We start from the raw sequence: 21082 nt of genomic DNA, 5'->3' as shown, positions 1-21082 counted from the left end.
TCATAACAAGGGAGGTAAACTAATGTTACTTTCCAAACTTTGTATATTAACCCCCCTTTTACAAAACCGCACTAGCGTTTTTAGCACTGGTTGCGACGGTAACAGTTCAGACGCTCATAGAATTCCTATGAGCATTGGAGCTGTTACCACCACAGCCGATGCTAAAAGCCACATTACAGTTTTGCAAAAAAAAAAAAAAGGGGAGGGGTGTAAGTTAATAGTAGGAGTTGTATTGTTCCCCAAAATTTCAATTCTCCTGGAGGCTTTGTTGGGTTGTAATGGCTAGACAAAGTTGCCATTTTGGTTTACGCAGAGCACAGTACTCCGTGATTGACCTATATTTGACAGCCTCTAGGTCTGAAACCAATAGAGATCCAGCTAAAAAATTTTACATTGTTTCGTTTGAGGCTATAGGGAACATCCACACAAAATTTTATTCAATTTGGAGGAGGTCGAGTGGGGATGATTTTTAATATTGAACCATTTCACATAGAACAACTCATAGTAAAACCTGTTATTTGCTCATAAACTGAAGTAAAAAGAGGAGAGACGGGTACAAGCCTAGATTTAGAACATAAGCCAACATGCAATAGCTGGAAATCAGTGAGTACAAATACAGTCTAAGCAACAAAATTTGACATTTAAGACCTAATGATGGAGGAGGACATAGATACTGTTGCTATTACATAGATGTGGTTCACTGAGTCTTATGGAGGAAACACAGCTGGGAAACAATCTACTTCATAGGAATAGAGATGGCCGAAAAGGGAGTATCAGCACCTCTTATTTTAAGAGCAATATCAAAATGACTGAAATGTAGAGCGTTAGAAAAAAGGAGGGAAGCACTGTGGGTTGTTTTAGATCCACATTTGAGTGTCTGTGTGTTGGGGGTGGGGGGCGGTTCATAGATATTAAACTGGGAATGAAGGTGAGAGAGTTTATCCAATTTACAGATAAGGAGCCAGAGATCAGCTACAGAATCAAATAATACTGAATGAAACAAACAATCAGGTTGCATTGTTTTTTTTGTAAACAAGCAGAGAATATGGGTTCCTACCCTTTGTGTCGGGAGACCACAGGGATGTGGCAGCTGGCTCTACATGCCATTTAACATGCAGGCAAGGTGGGCAGACTGAGCAGGGCTTTGCAGCTGTATAAGTGGTTGTTTGACATGAGCATAGATAGCAAGAACTTCTGAGAGTGGAGCACCCCCTCGATGGATTTTTTTTTGCCTCTTATCTTGGTCCCCCAGTTCTTTTCTAGGCTCAAATCGCATGGCAAACTAACACCAGATGTCTTCCTTCTGATTTGGGGGATGGGTCTTCTGTACATGTATCGTTTGAGACCTCTCATAGGAAAAGACCTTACTGAAACTTGAGCAAGGCCATGGAACCATGATCCTAATTGCACCTTTTTGGCTGAGGCAGATCTGGTTCCCTCCTCTTCTGGACTTATCATGTGAAGAACTGTGGAGATTGGACTACTTCTGATTGTCATCACAGAACAAGGGATCTGCATCCCAACCACCATCTCTGGTCCTCACAGCCTGGATATTGAGGCAAAACTTTCATTTGAAAGGAATCTCCAGAAAGAGAGGGCATAGGATGACATTGAGGTGATAGGGACTTACCACCCCCCATTTTACAAAATTGCGGAAGCAGTTTTTAGCGCAGGCTGGCGCACTGAATGCTCTGTGCTGCTCCCAACGCTCATAGGAACTCGAGTGTGGGAAGCAGCGCAGAGCATTCAGCGCGCTATCCTGCACTAGAAACTGCTTTTGTGGTTTTTGTAAAAATGGGGGGGGAGGGGGTGGTAACCACATTACCTTTCCTTACTGGAATTGTCTATTTATTATTTTTTTTTTTTTTCATGCTTAGAAATTTACATCATCTTCGGTTTGAGCAATCATTTTTCAACATCTTAAAAAAAGTAGCAATGAAAGTCGTCACAAAAAGTAGTGATTCTAGAGCTAATAAAAGCAAGGGTCACAGCATCCTACCATGGAATTATCCTCTATTCCAACAGGATCCAATTCCTCTTTTATATACTTCCAGTAGTTCTTATTAATATATGCTGTTCTTAATTATGACTTCAAAACACTTCTCACAATTCCATTTGTTTCAACTGCTGTGTTTTATTTAATCAGTAATACTCCCAATGTAATTTTCAACTAATAAGACATGTGGTATTCAGTCCCACTGTTTTAATCCCACAGGATCAGATGACTTCATCATATTTATTTATTTATTTAATTGATTATCCCCAAAGCTTATTAATCTGGCAAACATCAATTCATATCTCCCCCCCTCCTATTAATAGGTGGTCAGTGGCAAAACAGCTATAGGCTCAGCACCCTGAGGCTGTGGGTTCAAACCCGCACTGCTCCTTGTGACCCTGGGCAATTCACTTAATCCCTCCATTGCCCCAGGTACATTAGATAGATGGTGAGTGCACCGGGACAGACATTGCAAGCTTGAGTACCTGAATAAATTTATGTAAATCATTCTGAGCTCCCCTGAGAGAGCGATATAGAAAATTAAATAAATATATAATAGTGTCAGGATAGTGTGATCCATATTTGTGACTAGACTGTTATCCCAGGACAAGCAGGCATGATATTCTCACATGTGGGTGACGTCATCTACGGAGCCCCGGCGCGGACAGCTTTTCAAGCAAACTTGCTAGAAGTTTCAAGTTTGCACACTGCACCACGCATGTGCGTGCCTTCTGCCCACTAGAGGGCGCATCCCACCTCGTGGTCCTCAGTTCAAATTTTTCCGCGGAGCAAGAAAGCCCTGTGGATCTGAGCTCCAGTGTTTTTGCCTTCTAGCTGCCGCGTTTAGTTTGTTTATTGATCGGATTAATCGCGGTGCTGCTTTATTTTTCGTCCGTCTTACAAAAAAAAAAAAAAAAAAAAAATAATAATTGTTTTTCGTTGGGCTCCGGGGGCTCCCGGAAGCCTGAGCCGGGGAACGTCGGTCGTTCCCGGCCTTCTTCTTTTTCTCGTCGATGTCCCGTCCTGTTACGGGATTCAAGAAATGCAGCCGGTGTGAGAGACTACTCTCCATCACCGACCCTCACCGGTGGTGCATTGTCTGTCTTGGGCCCGAACATCCAACAGCCTCGTGTGATCGCTGTGCTACCTTCCAGAACAGGGCCCTCCGTCGCCGTAAGGCCAGAATGGCGGAATTGTTCGCCGTCGACGCGCCGCCCAAGGCCTCGACGTCGGCCCCGGCTTCGGCCCCGGCCTTGACCTCGGCCTCGGCGTCCTCGGGGGCCTCGGCGTCGCCTCGGCCCTCATCTGCGAAGCCGTCGTCATCGAAGCCAGCTTCGGGTAAGTCCTCTGTTCCATCCCCTTCAGCAAAGAAGCCATCCTCGAGTCAGGCCAAAGCGGGTGGGTCGACCCCGGCCCCGCATCGGACCTCGACTCCGCACACCCCGAGGGAATACTCGAGACCGAGGTCGCCCTCCAGGGAGTGTGCCCCGGACTCGGAACTCCCCACCTTCGTGGGGATTCCGGCCTTCCAGGATCTCCTTCGAGCCTTGATCTCATCGGAGCTGTCGGGAGCCCTGGAAGTGCTGCAGCGTGCTGCGGGCCCGGCGACGTCGACCTCGGCCGGGGCGCCCTCGGCCTCGGAGGCCCCGGTCTCGGCTCCCTCGACCTCGGGAGCCCCGGCCTCGGCGACCTCGGTCTCGGGTATTGCGGCCCCGTCCACCTCGGTCTCGGCCCCGCCCCGGACCTCGACCTCGGGGGAGCCTCCTGAGCGCAGTGTCCGCCCAAAAGAAAAGTTCCGCAGAGTGCGCCGACTTTCCTCCTCGGCTTCGGGATCTTCCCCGGACGCCTCGCCCTCGAGGCGACCTCGGACGAGGCGCCGATCGAGGAAGCCTAAGCGACCCCGGGGCTCGCCTCGGCGCGATCGTTCCTCGTCGTTCGGGGGCGAGGCGCTGCAGGTGTCGGAGTTGCGCCTCGATAATCCGAGGCTCCTCCGCTCACCTCGGGGAAAGTCTTCCCGCGCCGCCTCGCCGAGGAAACGGGAGAGGACCCCACGGACCCCGGGATCCTCCCCCAGGGACTCCCCTAGGAGGATGATTTCACCCTCCCCCTCGAGGGCCGTGGAGAGAGGATCCTGGGATTCAGGATCGGTTAGGAATCCTCAGTATTCCCATGAGGCCTCCCCCCGCTCCTCGGTGGGACGGTCGAGAACCCCGTCCCCCCAGGCTAGGCCGTCCTCCTTCTCATCTTTTGTCCAGGACATGGCCCAAGCCCTGGGGATTGACCTGATGGTAGGTTCCAAATATTCCAAGGAATTTCTAGAGGAACAGGACCTTCCCACTCCCCCTAGAGAGGTACCTAGACTCCCTCTCAACAGTGTCCTCCTGCAGACCTGGCTGAAGAACTTGTCGAGCCCTCTTACAGGCACGTCTGTCCCGTCAAAAATGGAATCAAAGTATAGGACGATTCCCCCGAAAGGGTTTGATAAGGCGCAGCTCTCCCACCAGTCCCTCCTGGTGGAATCTGCCCTTAAAAAATCACAGCCCTCACGGGTTTCTGCGGCGGTTCCACCCGGCAGGGAGGGGCGGACCCTGGACAAGTTTGGCCGTCGCCTCTATTCAAACACTCTGATGGCCACCAGAGTTCTAAATTACTCCTTCACCTTTTCCTCCTACTTGCGTGGGATGGTGAAGGACCTTCCTCAATATCGGAACTCGTTACCGGACTCCAAAAGAGCAGGATTCGATAAGTTTATGTCCAACCTGTCTCAATTGCGGTTGTACCTTTTCCATTCAGTGTACGACACCTTTGAGCTGGTTTCGAGGGTGTCGGCCCTCGCAGTGGCCATGCGCCGCTTGGCCTGGCTTCGCACCCTCGACATGGACCCAAACCTGCAGGAACGTCTTGCAGACCTGCCCTGTGTGGGGTCCGAGTTATTTGACGAGTCTTTGGAGGCGGCGACCAAACGGTTGTCGGAACAGGAACGCTCTTTAGCATCCCTGGTCCGCCCCAAACCTAGGCCCCCGCCACAGAAACCTTTCCGGCCTCCGCCGCGCCGGTACCCCCAGAAGTCGACCCCGTCCTTCTCAAGACCGCCTCCGAGACGTTCGTCTCAACGAGGCAGAGGGGGACAAACCCAAGCCCCGGCGCAGGGCCCTTCTAAGCCCGCGCCTTCCTTTTGACGGGCTGAGCGGACGGGGCGGGTTCCCCTCCGCACCTTCACCAGAACCCCTTCCTATCGGGGGGCGTCTTCGGTCCTTCCGGAAGGCATGGACCGCGATTACCTCAGACGCTTGGGTGCTCCGGATCGTCTCCGAAGGCTACTCGCTCAATTTTGTGTCCTCACCACCGGACAGTCCCCCAAGTTTAGCCTGGTGCAACCGGTCGCAACTACCGACCCTTCTGACCGAAGCCAAAGCTCTCCTGAAGCTTCGGGCGGTCGAGCCGGTCCCCAAGGACCAGTGGGGGACGGGATTTTACTCCCGTTACTTTTTGGTCCCAAAAAAGACCGGGGACATGCGCCCCATACTCGACCTCAGGAAGCTCAACAAATGCCTGGCCAGGGAGAAATTTCGAATGCTATCTCTCCCGGTCTTGTATCCTCTCTTGGAGGAAGGGGACTGGATGTGCTCCCTCGACTTGAAGGAAGCATATACCCATGTCCCGGTGCACCCCACCTGCCGAAAATTCTTACGATTCCAGGTGGGAGACCTACACCTCCAGTACAGAGTCCTGCCCTTCGGCCTGGCCGCGTCCCCACGAGTATTCACGAAGTGCATGGTAGTAGTGGCGGCAGCCCTGAGGTCTCGCGGGCTCCACGTGTTCCCTTACCTGGACGACTGGCTCATCAAAGCCCCGACCAGGGAGGAGGTTATCTCAGCGACCCGACAGTCTATTGCCTTCCTGCAAACCCTCGGATTCGAGATAAACTTTCCAAAGTCTCAGTTGAGGCCGGCTCAGTCTCTTCAATTCATAGGTGCGGTGCTGGACACGGTGCGCCTGCGCTCCTACCTTCCGACCCAACGGTTGGAAGTCTTGGTACGGATGAGCCGCCAGGTCTCTCAACTACCAAGGGTGTCGGCCAAGCGCATGATGATGCTGCTCGGCCATATGGCCTCGACGGTACACGTCACGCCATTTGCGAGGCTGCATCTGAGGATCCCTCAGTATACACTCGCATCACAATGGCGCCAGGAGTGCGATCCGGAGTCGCGCCTCATTTCGGTGACTCCGCTTTTGCGGAAATCGCTAAGTTGGTGGACAGACTCTTCAAATCTGTCCACGGGACTAATGTTTCGCACTCCCCCATTTCGCAAGGTTCTGACCACGGACTCCTCGGACTACGCGTGGGGAGCCCACCTCGACGGTCTTCGCACACAGGGCCTGTGGTCGGCGGAGGACCGTCGCTGTCACATCAACGTGCTAGAGCTTCGGGCCATCTTCCTAGCACTTCGAGCCTTCGTTCACGTAGTACAGGACCAGGTGGTCCTCGTCCGCACGGACAACCAAGTAGCAATGTACTATGTGAACAAACAGGGGGGGAACGGGGTCGTGGCCCCTCTGCTCCGAGGCCCTTCGCCTCTGGGAGTGGGCGGCCTCCCGGAACATCTTCCTCCGGGCGGTCTACATCCAGGGGGAACTGAATTGTCTGGCGGACAAACTCAGTCGACTCCTGCAACCCCACGAGTGGACTCTACACTCAGCAGTTCTGCACGAGGTCTTCGCTCGCTGGGGAACGCCACAGGTAGATCTGTTCGCCTCTCCGGAGGCACACAAACTACCACTATATTGTTCTCGGATGTACTCGCGGGATCGTCTGGAGGCGGATGCCTTCCTTCTCGATTGGGACGGGAAGTTCCTCTATGCATTCCCTCCTTTCCCTCTGATCATGCGAACGTTGGTACACCTCAGATCGTCCACGGCCACGATGATTCTCATAGCTCCTCGGTGGCCGCGTCAGAACTGGTTCTCCCTACTGCTCCAACTCAGCGCCAGGGAACCCCTTCTTCTGCCTGTCGGTCCTTCTCTGCTATCTCAGAATCAAGGATCCATGTTACATCCCAATCTGCAGTCATTGCACCTGACAGCTTGGTTTCTTGTTCCCTGACCCCCCCGGACCTGTCTCAATCAGTGAGGGAAGTGCTGGAAGCCTCCCGCAAGATCTCGACGAGGCTTTGCTATTCGCAGAAATGGACCAGGTTTTCCACCTGGTGCTCTTCTTTCCTCCTGGACCCGGTATCGGCCCCGGTACCCTCGGTTCTGGACTACTTATTCCATTTGTCGCGCTCTGGCCTGAAAACCACTTCGGTGCGTGTCCATCTTAGTGCGATTTCCGCCTTCCACCAACACCTGGATGGACGCCCTCTGTCTCTCCATCCCTTGGTGACACGCTTCATGAAAGGATTACTCAGGGTTTGTCCCCCGCTCAAACCTCCCCCAGTCGTATGGAATTTGAATGTGGTTTTAGCTCAACTGATGAAACCACCCTTTGAGCCACTCAACAAGTCCCTCTTGAAATTTCTGACTTGGAAGGTGGTGTTTCTGATTGCCCTCACCTCCGCTAGGCGGATTGGGGAACTACAAGCCTTGGTTGCGGACCCACCCTTCACCGTATTCCATATTGACAAGGTGGTCCTCCGCACCCATCCTAAGTTTGTCCCGAAGGTTGTTTCTGATTTCCACCTCAATCAGTCCATTGTCCTTCCTGTGTTCTTCCCTAAGCCCCACTCCCATCCTGGCGAGACGGCGCTTCACACGCTTGACTGTAAGAGGGCGTTGGCATTTTACCTTCAACGCACCAAGTCCCATCGGAAGGTCCCGCAATTATTCTTGTCCTTCGATCCCAATCGATTAGGGCACCCAGTTTCCAAGCGCACTCTGTCTAACTGGTTGGCGGCGTGCATCTCCCTTTGCTATACTCAGGCTGGCCTTCCTCCCCCGGGTCGAGTCACGGGGCACAAGGTCCGAGCAATGGCAGCTTCGATAGCCTTCCTCCGTTCCACCCCGATGGAAGACATATGTAAGGCTGCCACTTGGTCTTCGGTTCATACATTCACCTCTCACTACTGTCTGGACACTCTGTCCAGGAGTGACGGCCGGTTTGGCCAGTCAGTTTTACAAAATCTGTTTTCTTAAAATTGCCATCCTCCCACCTGCCCTTTTTGGTTTGGCTTGGAGGTCACCCACATGTGAGAATATCATGCCTGCTTGTCCTGGGATAAAGCACAGTTACTTACCGTAACAGGTGTTATCCAGGGACAGCAGGCATATATTCTCACAACCCGCCCACCTCCCCGGGGATGGCTTCTAAGCTAGTTATGGAACTGAGGACCACGAGGTGGGATGCGCCCTCTAGTGGGCAGAAGGCACGCACATGCGTGGTGCAGTGTGCAAACTTGAAACTTCTAGCAAGTTTGCTTGAAAAGCTGTCCGCGCCGGGGCTCCGTAGATGACGTCACCCACATGTGAGAATATATGCCTGCTGTCCCTGGATAACACCTGTTACGGTAAGTAACTGTGCTTTATCTTCAGAGAGCTCTTCCAATGAATAACCAACTTCACTTTATCACTTTCAAAGGAAGAGGTTTTTGGTAGAATAATAGAACAGGGGTGCCCAAAACGTCGATCGCGATCTACCTGTCGATCGCAAAGGTAATGCTGGTAGATCGCTGAGCCAGTTTTCTCCCTAGTGTCTTTTAGCATCTTTTAGCCGGGCTCTCTGCCCAGCTAATTTAGGTGAGCGCCCAGCTGTCTTACGCAGATGACATGCTTCCCCCTCAGCGTCCTCTGTTCTTCACACTGGACCTATTACAGATGAAAGTTAATTACGGCAGCCTGCAGAGCAAACGTAGCAGGCTTCAGTTGGTCTCTGTAGCACGTTTCCTCTGCCGTGGTCCCGCCCCTGACATTACAGGAAGTGCGGGACCGCGGCAGAGAGAACATGCTACAGAGGCCGACGGCAGCCTGCTACATTTGCTCTGCAGGCTGCCGTAATTAATTTTCAGCTGTGGTAGTTAGGCCCAGAGGGAAGAATGGAGACGAGGACAGTTTGAAGATAAACTGAGAGAGTAAGTCTGTACCCTCATCTATCCTCTTGTTGAAACATAGCATTTAGGGAAGTACTCCTCCCAGTAAAGCCCCCAGAGTGCCTTCCCAGCTGCCTGTAGCATCCGTTTGCTGAGCACTTTAAAGTGTATTCATTTTAAGTTTGCTACTGTTTTGTTTAGTTTCAGGGGCATAAAGGGGAATTAGCTGAAGTTGCAATCAAGAGGTAAGGCTGTGCCCATAGCGAGGGCCCCGGTGGGATGGGGGTTGCCTTAGAGATGCTGGATTGGGGGGGGGAGCCAAAAGGACCTTAAGGAGGGGAGGGGAAAAGCAGCTTTGAACCAAAAGCCATGAACCAAAAGGGAGGGGGAAGACAGATCCTGGACTAGTAGAGTGGTTAGAGAGGGGAAACACCCCGAACTGAGGAAAGAGAGGTTCCAGGCCCTGGGGAGGGGGAAGACAGAGTGAGAGAGACAAAGACCTTGACCAAAGGTGGGAGGACTCAAAATGTTAGCAGAAGGAAGATAGAGAGAAGGAGAAACCTGAAACAAAGGGGAGGCAGAAGAGAGGGGGGCAGATGTTGGGATATGGAAGGTGCAGAGAGAGGAGGAGAGACCCTGAGGAAGAACAGAGAGATGCATGATCATAACAGAGGAGAGAGAAAGAGGGAGACATGTTGCCAATACAGGTGGAGGAGAGAGGAAGAAAAGTTGGACTCCCAGAGGGACAGAGAGAGATGTTGGTTAGGGAATGGAACGAGGTCTGGAGGACAGTATATATAATAAATAAATATGGGGGGTCTTTTACTAGCCAATTTAGCTCGTGCTAAATGCTAATGCGTCCAAAGAATATAATGGGCGCATTAGCACTTAGCGCTCGCTAAATCGGCTAGCGCACCTTAGTAAAAGAGGGGGTATATATTTAGAGTTTTTTTTTTATTTTTTATTTATTTATTTATTTATCATTTTAATGCATCCTATACAAGATGTTTAAAGAAATACAGAAATATATTATTCTCTTAGTCATATTACATACCAAGAATTGAAATTTAAACATCCATATAAATCATATAATACAGTCCACAACTTAAGGAGAAGAGACAAGATGAAGGTAAAACCCCTCGGGAAAGGGGAATATACAAAGGAAACTAAAAACTTTAAGAAATAGAGCAGTCAGATCTTACCTATCCAAAATAAACTTAACCGCATTATTAACCTGTATCATTCGGACTGTGTAGAGATACCTTTACCTTCAAGGAAAAAACCTAATTGGGAAGGTTCGAAAAATATATATTTACTTCCTTGATAGGAAATAAAACATTTACAAGGAAATCGCAACTGAAAACTTGCCCCCAAAGCAATCACCTTTGATCTATGTAACAGAAATTCTTTCCTTCTGGACTGCGTCCACCTTGAAACATCAGGAAATATATATACCCTTTCCCCCAAATAGGAAATCTGCTTTAAATTGAAATATAATTTCAGCAACATCTCTTTATCTTGAAGAAATACCAACGAGACCAATAAAGTTGCTCTTCCCTGAATTTCAATGTCAGAAGATTGCAGAATATCAGAAACATCTAATTGAGCATTTTCATCTGCTGTAGCTTTTTCTTTCTGCACTTGTTTTATATAGTAAATTCTTTGTATCGGGGGAAGACTTACTTCAGGTACATTTAAGACATTCAACATAAAGTTCTTAAAGAGTTCTTTAGGAGACATAAACTTGGCAACCGGAAAATTAAGAATCCTCAAATTTAAATTTTTCTGCTGATTTTCCAGGTTTTCAATCTTCCTCAAAATCATCATTTTTTCTGTTGTTTGTTTAGTAATTAGATTCTTAGTCTCTGTTGTTGCTTTATCTAAGTTTTTTAATTCCACTTGGTGTTGCTGAGTAATAGTCTCTAAGGAGCTTATCCTGGAGGTAGAATTCTGGGTCATAGTAACAAAGTTAGAACATACCAGGTGAAGATTCTCAATTGCAGTCCAAATGGAGTCCAGAGTAACAGCCTGTGGTTTTACCAACGGTCCAAGGAGGGGGACACCAGCCGACCCAAGCACGGCTCCTGCTCCAGAGATGGAAGTCTGGGCTCCTGCAATCTCCCCACCGCCGGTCACCAACGGCTCCTCTCCCCCAGAACGCTGCCTCTCCAACGTCGGGGTCAGCGTGTCTGCTGCATGTTCCACTTCCGGGTCAACTTCGGAGAGAGAGCAAGCCTCACCCCACACTCCGGGGGAGCCCTCCCGCCAGCTCCGCTGCAGCGAAGATTCTCCGGGATTGGGAGGGGTATGCGGTCCTCGCGGGCTCAACGAGAGCGACATCTCGCCGTCCAAGCTATGGGTTCCCGATTCCACAGCAGCGGAAACGCCCGACATGGAAGAGGGGACTGTGAATGCTGTTATCACAGTCTGCCTCGGCGTCGAGAAGCCTGGGGTAGGTGGAGGGGTACCCCTCGGTTTCCCTCTTCTTTTAGGCATGAAATTGTCGTTTTAGAAGTAGAATAAAGAAATTTTTCCCTTTCAAGACGGGAGTGCTTCTCTCAGCGTCCTGCTCCTGACGCCATCTTTTCTCTTCTCCATATTTAGAGTTTTTATTGTTGGTAGATCATTTTGACTTGGTCATTTTAAAAGTAGCTCGCAAGCCCAAAAAGTGTGGGCACCCCTGATATAGAACATTTTCTAAGCGAAAGTAAGCATAATTAACCTCTAAATTTGAAAGTAATGTGGCTGAATGTTTAGGAGACAAAAGATATATTGGTGGATATACTAATAAGTGAATCTGAGCAGATGAACTTAAGGTGGTGCTGAAAAGTTCTCAGCCCAACCAATTTCCTAAATTCTGAGCATTATTTTGCCACTGTAGCTGAAAAGACTGTTTTATTTTGCAAAGTGCCAATTTGCAATCTTGTAATGCTGTGTGTTGACATTGTTTCAGATCATTAGATTATTTACTACTTTATCTTCCCCCCCCTGCGGTTAATAACCAATCATTAACCTTGCTTCAATCTGTTATCTTTGAATTTTGCACTTCATCCTTTTACCCTATCATTTTAGGAGATTTTGATATTCATTTTGACAATCTTAATAATACTTTTACCTCAGATATTTTTACTCTTTTAAAGGATTTAAACCTCAGTCCATTGTTAAACTCTCCCACTCATATAGCAGGGCACACTTTAGATATGGTTCTTGTTCCATCACCACTCAAAAATCGGTTTTATGTTACGGCTTGCACACAACTCTGTTGGACTGATCACTTTCTCATTAGTATCTCTCAATCTACTAGGTCCAATGCCCTAATCCTTCAGCCTAAAACAATAATTTCTTGTGATTTTAAAAAACTGGAGGAAGCTTCCATTTTACATTACATTACATTACATTACATTAGTGATTTCTATTCCGCTTGTGCCTTGGCAAACTTTGATTCCAAACTAGTAGAATTATCAGAATAATCCATTGAGGAGAAAGTTGCCTCATGGAAGGCTTTGTTTACTAAACTTTTAGATACCTTAACGCCCACTGTTACCTATACCATCTCTCCACGTAAACAAAAGAACCCCTGGTATAGTTCTAATCTTATCCTTATAAAAAAACAATTGAGATCCCTTGAGAGAAAATGGTGTAGAAACAAAACCCTACACAGCCTAAATAAATTCAAGGAACAAGCCAACTTTTATAAATCTGAGATCAACAGATCAAAAATTGAATACAATTCCAATCAAATCAAAAAAGCTAAAAACACTTATGCATTATTTTCTATTACAAAATCATTAACCACACAGAGGATAGCATCCAAATTGACAGCTCCACCTCCTTCAGCTCAAGCAGTTGCCTCTTATCTCATTAAGAAAGTCAATTTCTCAGCCAAGTATTGCCAGCTTAAACCCTACTTTCCCCTTTACAGTGGACATCGTTAAAAAACCTGAAACTATACATCTTCCCCTCTCTAAATGTTCAAAATTTTCCCTACCCACTCTTCAAGAACTACAGAGAACTTTAAATACATTAAACATAAAGGGTTCCAATTCAGAGATCATTCCACCAATTTTTAAAAACATTTTTTTTTTTCATTTTTTGGACCCGATATTTTAAATCTGATCTGTGTTAGTTTAAGTACAGGTATCCTTCCAAAAGAATGGAAAGAAGCAGTTATTCATCCCATTATCAAAGATTATACAATCTGTTCACAAGAGGTTTCAAATTATCGACCTATTTCAAACATTCCTTTCTTGGCAAAGCTTACAGAAAAGATAGTTTTCCGCAAAATTTCAGATTTTGTAGAACAAACAAAAGTTCTCGATCCAAACCAAACCGGATTCCGTCAACATCATTCCACAGAACTTTCACTTATTGGGTTAACTACTAAAAATCTTTATCACCTCGACCACCACCAGTCTGTCTTACTTATCTCTTTAGATTTATCATCGGCATTTAACACGATTGATCATAAGCTTCTTCTGTCTCGTCTGAGTGAAATTGCTATTGAAGACCAGGTCTTGTCTGGTTATCTTTTTTTACAGAGCGTTCTTCCAAGGTAGAGTTTAATTCTACATCTCTCTGACTCATTTACTACTGATTATGGGATTCCTCGGGGTTCTATTTTATCTCCCTTTTCAATATTTTTCTGGCCCCCCTTTTAACATTAGGGCAATCTATCGGGTTTACAATGTTTGCTTATGCAGATGATGTCCAATTAATACCCCCGACAGATCTAAATAATCCTTCAGAAATAAAATTTATAAACCAAAAATTGGAAAAGATTAACTACTGGTTGGACGTACATATGTTATCATTGAACATTGAAAAATCCAAAGTAATGATTTTTCCCAACAAGGAAGGACTTTCCTTGCAGACCTCTCTTACATTCAAATTTCAATCTATTAAAACTGTACCTTCACTTAAACTACTTGGAGTAACTTTTGATAACAAATTTAGTTATCATCTTCATATCAGTATAGTGGTCCAACGTTGCTTTTATCGGTTCCGTATGATCAGATCATTATCGAAACTATTAGATGCCGCATCCTTGAACATTTTGATACACTCTCTCATGATCTCGTGCATTGACTATTGTAATGCCCTTTATAAAGATATAACCAAAAAAGAAATACGAAGACTTCAGATAATACAAAACACCGCCGTAAAAATCATATACAATGCAAAGAAATCCGACCATGTCACCACCTTGTTGCAAGAAGTTCACTGATTGCCAGTGGAACACAGAATCACTTACAAAATTATTCTGTTAATATTTAAGACTAGACAAAACAATCAACCTGAATTTATAAATAATCTTACCCCTTATATTCCTTCTAGGTCACTGAAGTTTATATATACAATGAGGTCTACTATCTTCTCTGTCACTTCCCCCTCTCTTTGGAATAGTATTCTAAATTATTTACGCGAAGAATCAAATCTTAATAATTTTAAGACGAAGCTAAAGACATTTCTCCTTTTAAAGGCAATTGAGCAAAAATACTATTGAGTTTAACAGCAGCTCTCCCTTTTGTTTTTTCCCTAATTGTTCTCTTTTACTTTGCCTAATGTAGTTCTTGCCTTTTACCTTTTGCCCTTTTTTGTCTTTGTTTTTAATAGTTTTTAAATGTTTTTATAGTTATAGTTTGGGGACATATTGTCATCTCAAACTTGTATTTTAGTTAAGTTTGTTTTCGGTTTTTACAAATTTGTACACTGCCTAGAAGGCTGATTGGGTGGTATAAGAAATTTTAAATAAACTTGAACGATGTTAACGAAAAGTGTGAAATTTTCAAGTATAGAACTCCGAGTCATCTTGAAGTTCCTATTCCTGCAGAAGAAAACTCCAAAGGAAATCATGAATGTTTGATGCAAATATTGAGTGACAAATGCTCATCATACTCCACAGTGAAGAAGCAATATGCAAACTTTCAGCTTGGAGATTTTGAGACCGAAGATGCAGCAAATATCGGCTAAAACAATTGCTGAGACTCTACAGAGATCCAGGGAATGTGCTAGGTGTATAATCCATGAGCGACTGGGTATACAGAAGCTGTCGGCCAAGTGAGTGCCCAAATGTTTGAATTTTGACAAGAAACAATGTTGAGTGGATACTTCCAAGTTGATTTTGCAGCACTTTCAGCAAGCTGGTGCCAACCTTTTGGAACAACTAGTTACTGTTGATGAAACATGGTTACACCACTATGCTCCTAAGACAAAACAATAGTCTATGCAATGGCGGCACTCAGATTCTCCAAGTCCAAGGAAATTCAAGATCCAAAAGTCAGCAGGAAAAGTCATGGCCAAAGTGTTTTGGTATCACGAAGGTGTTGTAATGACTGCCTTCCAAGGGACCAAACAGTTGATACAGAATACTGCTGTAACTTGCTGTGCTGATTAAAGGAGGTACTGAAAGAAAAAAAGAGAGGGAGACTGCGGAAGGAGTTCTCTTTTTGCAAGACAAAACTCACAAAGCTAGCAAAACAATGGGTGTTTTGACGCAGTTGAGGTTTTAGTGCATAGATCATCCACCCTGCTCACCAGATCTTGCTCCATTTAACTATTTTCTGTTTCCAGCTCTTAAAAAGAGTTTGAAAGAGATACAATTTTCAAGTGATTTGGAGTTGATTGCAGCTGCAGAGCAATATTTCAGTGACCAGACATTAGATTATTTTTTGGAATGGTTACAGAAATTTCAGACACAATGTGCCAACTTAGAATAGTAGAATAATATGTAAGTTTCATGGCTCCACATCGTTCCCTTCTTGGTTGGGATGAGAACTTTTCAGCAAATCCCTCATATATCTGAAGTTCAGGAAATAAAATTTTTCCCTGTTACAAAATTTCTAAAGAATACCTGAATGTTTCCCATTTTTCCTAGGATTGTCATGTAGAAAACCTGTTAGACTTCTTCTGACTCCCTAACATAAGATGGCAACATTCAGAGATACATTTTTTTTTGGGGGGGGAGGGGGTACTCAGCTCCCATTGGCTTCCACAGAGCTGGCTCCTATGAAGACTGAGGGATAATGATCTTTTCTAACCAGCTTCGTAGCTCTATGTAATGTGTAGCATTAAAGAAATAACTAGTAGTATGTATAAGATATCTTTACCCTATGGCCATCTCCATTGTCTAGAAACTAAGAATTTGTGGTGGTTTGCTATTGCTTGAGGAGTTTGTTTAATGTGATCCTAAATATCTGATTTATTTTCATTGAGATTTAAATATACGATGACAATATTGCAAAAGACAAAGATGTGCCTAATATGACCATGCAGTGGTGTTGACTTTTGTGGATTTTGCCACCTTTTAATTTTGTGTAGAAAGGTACATTTTGCCTTGTCTGTGTGGCATGTGTTCTGTTATGATTTTCTCATCGGCTTCATTCTTGTTGGGTTTCATGACTGTCTTTTGTAATGCTAGTGTGCTTAGCACTTGTGCCGTGGAGAAACCACCTTTTGTCATAAAGTTGACATCTGGTAGCAAAAACTCAAATTATAATGTCAGAGGAAAACTGTATATGTATAAAACAAGGGAGGGTTTCTGTACATCAGCTTAAAGATCAAAGATAAGATTATGAAGTAGTACTGTATTTAACTTTATTTTCTAATATTGACTGATTTAATAGAATGAAATGAGGTAACATAGGGTTAATATTTGTTTCTGCTTTTTCTTTCTAGAATTGCAACCAGATAATTGTGACCTATGCCTGGAAAAACAACTTTTCCCAGTAAATTGTCCTACTGCTTCTGCTAACTAGCCTGTCACGGATAGACAGTAGGAGAATGGAGAGTGTTGAGGCAGAATGCAGTGGGCAGGATACCATCAAGGAACAAACTGCCCAGACTAGATTTCCTGGTATGAGCAATAGCATGGGCTTTCAGGAAATGAGAAAATCCTACCCTCTGCGGAAACGCCTAGCTCCATCAGTGAAAGAGAAAACGTGTAAAGTGCTTCTTACCAGACTGGAGGATGTAGCTGGATCACTGACAAAACAAAGTCAAAATGGTCCACAGCAGGGTATCCCCTGCTGGCTGAATGACTTTAATACTGCTTGTTTTACAGAAGATGCTCAGTCTGTATCTAATGTAGGCAGGAACAATTTAGTTAGGGGAAACTGTCCAAAGACTTGTTCAGGGATGGAACACAACTCTAACCCTCCAGAACCTAGAAAGCGTAGACTTGCATCTCTCAATGCAGAAGCTGTGAACAACCTACTATTTGAGAGGGAGGACAGTAGGTTATCTTCTAGACGTTTCCATAGACATTCTGCCCAAATCAGCAGACATTCTAGCTCCAAGAGCCTCCAACATAAATCTACTAGAAATTGGCCCTCATTGGAAAAGATAGAACTCAAATTACTTGGGAAAAAAAGCCAGAATGAATTGAGTAATAAGTGTACTCATTCTGACCGGTCTGTAGATGTGTTTTCAGAAGGCAGAGAGAGGGATGATGGTGGAATCGCCTATCATCCTGTCCCAAAGAGATTAGCCAGTCTCAATGCTGTTGCATTTTTGAGGTTGACCAATGAGAAAGGCCATCCATTTAAGCGGAGAAACAAATCGGATGGCGATAACAAATCTGAGCACCATTGCTCCAAATCAAGGGTAAAGTGGGCCAAATCAAACAGGAAGACCTGTGTTAAATTAAAAAAGGAAATGTTAAATGGAAAAGTGAAAGATCAGCATAACTGGCAAGGGAAGCCAGATGATGCTTTCCGGAAAATGGAACATCAAGATTCCCTGAGACTCTCGAGTAAATCTGAGAGCATTCAGACTGAACCCTTCTCTAACTACCATGATAATTCAGATTCTGTTTATCATAGACTACCTTTATTAATGGGAGGACAAGCTGCAATGAAGCCTGAGTATGGAAGACCAGGCGAGAAATCTCCAACTCCCAAGCAAGAGTTCCATCAGCCTTCCTTCCCAGTGCAGCAGTTTCATCACTTACCTGTGGCAGGCAGTCCTCCAGATTGTACCTGCCTTTATGGATCCTTAGGTTTAACCACACTGGATGGATTTTGTGTTTCTTATGGCCAAAGTGGATTACAGTATAATGGCTACTCTCCCTGCTCAGTGTACCCTAATGGGGGGGAGTTCACTGAGCCAGTCAACTATGATGGTCTTTTGGTTTCACAGAGCTCTCTGCCATCAAGTACTCCTTTGCAGCACTTTCCCTGGTGCAATTCCCGGCACTGTTTTGGAGAAGATGCAGGGGTGAACAGTTACAGCCTTTGTGGAGTTGTGCATCTGCCAAGTGGCAGGGTTAGCAACATTCATACAGATCATAGCACCTACCCATACAAAATGCCTTTTACAGCAGGTAAGAAAGCCACTTGATTTGATATCTGGTTTTGATTTTTCTGAAAAATTCATGTAATTCTGAAGACTTACAGGTCTGAGATTAAATCTTTTCCCAGGTATTTACTGCTCTTTTATAATTTCCTGAATATGAATACAGTGGTGCCTCGCATAACAGACGCCTCGCACAGCGAACGCTGCGCACAACGAACTTTATGTCTTGATCCGTACAACGAACTTCGTTTCACACAACGAAGTCGCCCGAGCTGCATCCTTCCGCGCAGGCACTGCGCTTAACTGCCCTCTCTCCGCCTGGTTCCCTCTTGCCCCCCCCCGACTCCCCGACACGATCGGGGCAAAAAGGAGCCCAAGCCCTCTTGCCCCGCCGATTCCCCAACTCCCCACACAATATCGGGCCAGGAGGGAGCCCAAGTCCTCCTGGCCACGGCGACCCCCTAACCCCACCCTGCACTACATTACGGGCAGGAGGGATCCCAGGCCCTCCTGCCCTCGACGCAAACCCCCCTCCCCCCAACGACCGCCCCCCCCCAAGAACCTCCGACCGCCCCCCCAGCCGACCCGCGACCCCCCTGGCCGACCCCCACGACACCCCCAACCCCCTTCCCCGTACCTTTCTGTAGTTGGCTGGACAGACGGGAGCCAAACCCGCCTGTCCGGCAGGCAGCCAACGACGGAATGAGGCCGGATTGGCCCATCCGTCCCAAAGCTCCGCCTACTGGTGGGGCCTAAGGCGCCTGGGCCAATCAGAATAGGCCCGGGAGCCTTAGGTCCCTCCTGGGGGCGGGGCCTGAGGCACATGGGCCCAACCCGACCATGTGCCTCAGGCCCTGCCCCCAGGAGGGACCTAAGGCTCCCGGGCCTATTCTGATTGGCCCAGGCGCCTTAGGCCCCACCAGTAGGCGGAGCTTTGGGACGGATGGGCCAATCCGGCCTCATTCCGTCGATGGCTGCCTGCCGGACAGGCGGGTTTGGCTCCCGTCTGTCCGGCCAACTACAGAAAGGTACGGGGAAGGGGGTTGGGGGTGTCGTGGGGGTCGGCCAGGGGGGTCGCGGGTCGGCTGGGGGGGCGGTCGGAGGTTCTTGGGGGGGGCGGTCGTTGGGGGGAGGGGGGGTTTGCGTCGAGGGCAGGAGGGCCTGGGATCCCTCCTGCCCGTAATGTAGTGCAGGGTGGGGTTAGGGGGTCGCCGTGGCCAGGAAGACTTGGGCTCCCTCCCTTTTGCCCCGATCGTGTCGGGGAGTCGGGGGGGCAAGAGGGCTTGAGCTCACTTTTGCCCCGATCGTGTCGGGGAGTCGGGGGGGCAAGAGGGCTTGAGCTCCCTCTTGCCCCGATCGTGTCGGGGAGTCGGGGGGGCAAGAGGGCTTGAGCTCCCTCCTGCCCCGATCGTGTCGGGGAGTCGGGGGGGGCAAGAGGGCTTGAGCTCCCTCTTGCCCCGATCGTGTCGGGGAGTCGGGGGGGGCAAGAGGGCTTGAGCTCCCTCTTGCCCCGATCGTGTCGGGGGTGCCAGGGACCACACGGAGTCACCCACCGTACCACCCGATTCGGGTAAGCTCAGGTATCGGTGGGTGGCTTATTTGCGGGGGGGTGCCTTATTTTACATTTTTTTCTAAAAAGGGGGGGCTGTCTTATTTGATGGCCCTGCCTTATCATCGGGGAAACACGGTAGAAAAAAAAAAAAAAATGAACAGTTAAGTCCCAGTTTTTGCCGCTGAGACTCTGCCCTCTCACTGTAAAATTAGACTCTACTTAGTCTGTCTTTAAATTTAAAAAATGTGTGTTGTTTTAAAAAACAATTATGTTTTTAGATGTATCTAAATAAAAATAATAACCAAAAATTTATCTTTTTTTATGTCATCTTAGCATATTTTATGCTACAGAACAAATTATTTTTTTTAACATGTATTGTTATGGGAAAACGCGTTTCACACAACGAACGTTTCACATAACAAACTTGCTCCTGGAACGGATTAAGTTCGTTGTGTGAGGCACCACTGTATAATGAATGTATACAATCCAGAAACTGGGCCATTCCCCCTTGGCAGTGGCATGTCTGACTCAAATGCCAGGTATCAGTTTTATCTAATTACATTTGTGGTAGTCCATTCAGCAATAGCACTGATCTATTAACCACAGAAACCTGATTCTTTATAAGACTTATTCATGGCAGTGCAGTTCAACATTAACCAAGGTACAGAGACTCTCGGAAAACTAAATGCAATGTTTCATAATACTGTACTACTTTTCTCTGGGATGATTACATTGACATAGAGCAGTTTGTTGCCTCTAGATCATATTAGCAGTCTGCAGCATAAACATGAAAAAATGTAGGGTCCTGAAAAATGCCAGCTTTTGTCGTACACGTGCAAAGTGTGAATTAGGTGCCTGAAAAGAACAGTTTTCATAATTTACATGCCCAAAAAGCTGTGCTGTTGATTTTCTCAAGGATTAGAAGACCACAGCATAATGAAATGAAAAAGAAACAGAAACCAGAAGAGATCTGGATAACTTGTGAAGCAAAGTAAAAAAAATGTTCATGCATTGCTTTCTTATCAAGCCGCTTGAAGGGAACCTGCATCTTTTGATTAATACTTCTGCGTCATATTTACATTATAGAAAGCTGTTAAAGACCCATTTGTTTAGGAATTTTGGGGGGGAATAGATATTATTTTTTATATGATTTGATTTGTACAGTAGACTCTCTATTAACCAGAACTCTCAAGCAACCAGCCAAAAAAAAAATACTGTAAT

General features: G+C 46.6%; 1 protein-coding gene across 5 annotated transcripts in view; it reads left to right on the top strand.

Moving 5' to 3' along the window:
* Positions 1–21082, top strand: part of BAHD1 (bromo adjacent homology domain containing 1) — a 318594-nt gene that overhangs the window by 233769 nt on the left and 63743 nt on the right. For all 5 annotated transcript variants that reach the window (XM_033952038.1, XM_033952034.1, XM_033952035.1 and 2 more), the window contains exon 2: positions 16693–18337. In XM_033952038.1, the coding sequence (XP_033807929.1) occupies positions 16798–18337 (1540 nt within the window). In that variant the 5' untranslated portion in view covers positions 16693–16797. The remainder of the gene's footprint in view (positions 1–16692; positions 18338–21082) is intronic.

This window comes from Geotrypetes seraphini, chromosome 7, assembly GCF_902459505.1.
Source record: "Geotrypetes seraphini chromosome 7, aGeoSer1.1, whole genome shotgun sequence".
Taxonomy (NCBI): Eukaryota; Metazoa; Chordata; class Amphibia; order Gymnophiona; family Dermophiidae; genus Geotrypetes; species Geotrypetes seraphini.
The sequence above is the reverse complement of the archived record's forward strand: the minus strand, read 5'-3'. Positions and strand labels throughout refer to the sequence as shown.